Source organism: Nomascus leucogenys, chromosome 19, assembly GCF_006542625.1.
Source record: "Nomascus leucogenys isolate Asia chromosome 19, Asia_NLE_v1, whole genome shotgun sequence".
Lineage (NCBI taxonomy): Eukaryota > Metazoa > Chordata > Mammalia > Primates > Hylobatidae > Nomascus > Nomascus leucogenys.
In genome coordinates, this window is record NC_044399.1 from 17,271,883 (window position 1) to 17,274,944 (window position 3,062).

The 3,062-nt window shown below is 47.2% G+C and overlaps 1 protein-coding gene across 1 annotated transcript; it reads left to right on the plus strand.

The window, feature by feature from the left end:
* Window positions 1-1,191: 1,191 nt before the first annotated feature.
* MSGN1 (mesogenin 1) lies at window positions 1,192-2,524 on the plus strand. Its single transcript, XM_003275957.2, has one exon. The coding sequence runs from the start codon at window positions 1,245-1,247 to the stop codon at window positions 1,824-1,826; it is 582 nt and encodes a 193-aa protein (XP_003276005.2). The 5' UTR covers window positions 1,192-1,244; the 3' UTR covers window positions 1,827-2,524.
* The last annotated feature ends 538 nt before the right edge of the window (window positions 2,525-3,062 follow it).

Below are 3,062 nucleotides of genomic sequence, written 5' to 3' on the forward strand. Positions count from 1 at the left end.
AACTAGGCCATTGACATTTATTTTCAATAATTGCAAGGGGACTTAAATAACATGTTAAATGACATGTTAATATTACTCTACACTTTAACTCACTGTGACTTGATGTTAATACTAATTTGCAGAATTAGTTACATGGAAAATAAATTAAGTTCATGGGGCAAATGGGGAATCTGAGATCCCTTTTCCAAAATCCAGGGTCTAGCAGAGCATATAGGAAGTGAAGCAAACTAGCACAACCATCCAACTTAACACATTCAGTGGCATTTGGAGCTGTGGTGGGGAAAAGAGGCGCCCTAATTTCACACTTCCTCCATACATTTCAAAAAGCAAGGTGTGACTCATTTCAAAAAACAAGGTGCAGCTGGGTTTTTTAAAAAAGACTTTCCTTAGGCTAAATGCCAGGTATTCCGCAAACTCCCTGGCTTAAAGGAGTTTTCTGTTTCCTGGTATCTGTTTGCTGTGGGGAATCCAAATCTGCTCAGTAACAGCAAGGGTTTTATGCCTCCGGTAGGATGTTTCCTGCTCTTTAAGGCTCTAGGCTTACTGGAGTTGCTGGCCTTTGTCGTTCTGAGTGTAGGCATGTTGGGGGCATGTCTGCACTCTATACGACCCAGGGAAATTTACTAAGGTGGCATCCACTGGGTACCTCATGTGTGTGGCACCCCCAGCAACCCTAGGAAATAAGAGCTGTTGTTGTCTGTGTTGGACACATTAGAGAATCAAAGCTCAGAGGGGTTACCTTGTCCCTAGACCATGCTGCTTCTCCAACAGTTGTGCTGAAATATCTAGCAGGTCCTGGTGGAGGGGATGGAGGCCCTCTCGGGTCACTTTGCTACTCTCCACTAGGGCCCTCGGCCACCCCCTCCTTGCTGCAGATGCCCCAGGTTTGTTTTCTTTGGCTCCCTCATTAATGAGTTCCACAGCACAATGCTAAGTCTAGTTATGCAGCCTTAATTGGTTTAGTTACAACAAGATAATTCCTTTTTTCTTCTCTTGGAGGCCTTTCTGTTTAAAGACATTTTAGCTGGAAGATGCTAATTATCAATGAGGAGAAAATGACACCTGAAGAGTTCATTTTCCATCTTGGTCTTTGGTTTTTCCTTTGAACTCTCTTTACACGGCCCTCTTTCCCACTTCATCACTTCTCCCCCACCATCATAAAAGAGAGCTCTTCCCTGGCCAGGCGGCAGAACTTTCTTTCTCACTTGCCAGGGAGCCATTCCTTCTGCAGCTGTCTCGCAGGCATGGACAACCTGCGCGAGACTTTCCTCAGCCTCGAGGATGGCTTGGGCTCCTCTGACAGCCCTGGCCTGCTGTCTTCCTGGGACTGGAAGGACAGGGAAGGGCCCTTTGAGCTGAATCAGGCCTCCCCCTCTCAGAGCCTTTCCCCGGCTCCATCGCTGGAATCCTATTCTTCTTCTCCCTGTCCAGCTGTGGCTGGGCTGCCCTGTGAGCATGGCGGGGCCAGCAGTGGGGGTAGCAATGGCTGCAGTGTCGGTGGGGCCAGTGGCCTGGTAGAGGTGGACTACAATATGTTAGCTTTCCAGCCCACCTACCTCCAGGGTAGTGGTGGCCCCAAGGCCCAGAAGGGCACCAAAGTCAGGATGTCTGTCCAGCGGAGGCGGAAAGCCAGCGAGAGGGAGAAGCTCAGGATGAGGACCTTGGCAGATGCCCTGCACACCCTCCGGAATTACCTGCCACCTGTCTACAGCCAGAGAGGCCAGCCTCTCACCAAGATCCAGACACTCAAGTACACCATCAAGTACATCCGGGAACTCACAGACCTCCTCAACCGCGGCAGAGAGCCCAGAGCCCAGAGCGCGTGAGCTCCGTCCGGGGAAACTGACCGGTTCCAGCCTCCTGGGCAGGAGTAGAGGAGCTTTGAAGACCTGGATATCGTACTGAACAATGATCAGCGTAGCGTGATTTTTATGTAGTAAGCGTGGTAATCTTGTGATCTGAAAAACCCTAAGGGAATTCACATCTGACCTGTTGGACCCACCAGAACACTTACCTGCCAGATGAGCAAAGACTTTCACCTCCAGTTTTTTTCCACCATCTCTGGGAGGCTCATCCTTTGCAAAGAGACAGATTATTTTGCCCTTCTCTGTCTGTTCAAGGTATTTTAAAGGGTCAGAGATTTTAAATGCATTTTTTTAATAATGTAAAAGTGTTACAGTTAATCTCCTGCCATTTTGGTGTTGAGACCTTTTCTTCTGTTGCTAAGGAAACCTGTATTTTGTATAGGATCCAGTGTGATATCTGGTTCTTATTTAGAAAGATTTGTGCCAAGTAAAGGGCTTTTAGTGCTCTTGTTTCATTTTTTGTGTGTATGTGTGTGTGTTTGTGTTTGACTGAAATCATGCTGTTGCAGGGACCAAAATCACTTAAATGCAGAAGGCACTGGTGTCATCATAAATGGAAAGTCACAGGCAGACAGGCTAAGTTAAGACAGTGAAGATTCCAAAAGCCAGAGCCTCCTCTTCATAGGCAGACAGCTTGTGTGACAGGGAAGGAGGGTACGGGAAGGAGGAGGAGGAGGAGGAGGAGACAGCACCTCAGGGTTGACCTGGAGCAGGGATGGGTGGGCAGGGGCTCCCTGTCCTTTGTTCTGGGCCTGGTATGAACAGGACCTTATTTAGTCCTTTCACTTACTCATTTGTCAAATAAAGAGACAGTCTCAGAAAAAAAAAGAAAAGTGATTTGCATACCATAAAGAATAACTAAAAGGGTCAGTATTAGAACTCAACAGTCTCTGATCCCTCCAAAGGCATTTACTTGCTCATCTTCCCCTCCTATCCATCTGCCTCCCCCCAACCCCAGATCCCCCACATGCACCCATCACACACACACCCACTCTTCGTGGTGCCTTGTCTTAGGGTGGGTATCTGTAGCACCCACAGTTTAGCTCATTTGAATGGTACAGGACATTGAAAAGGGGGCTTTGAATTAAGGAGGTTCTTAAAACTAGTGAGATTTTTTAAGGCTGAATTTTTCTCCCTATGGTTATTAACCATTAGTATTTGTTGTACATATCTCCTATCATCTTTTTTCTATTGGTG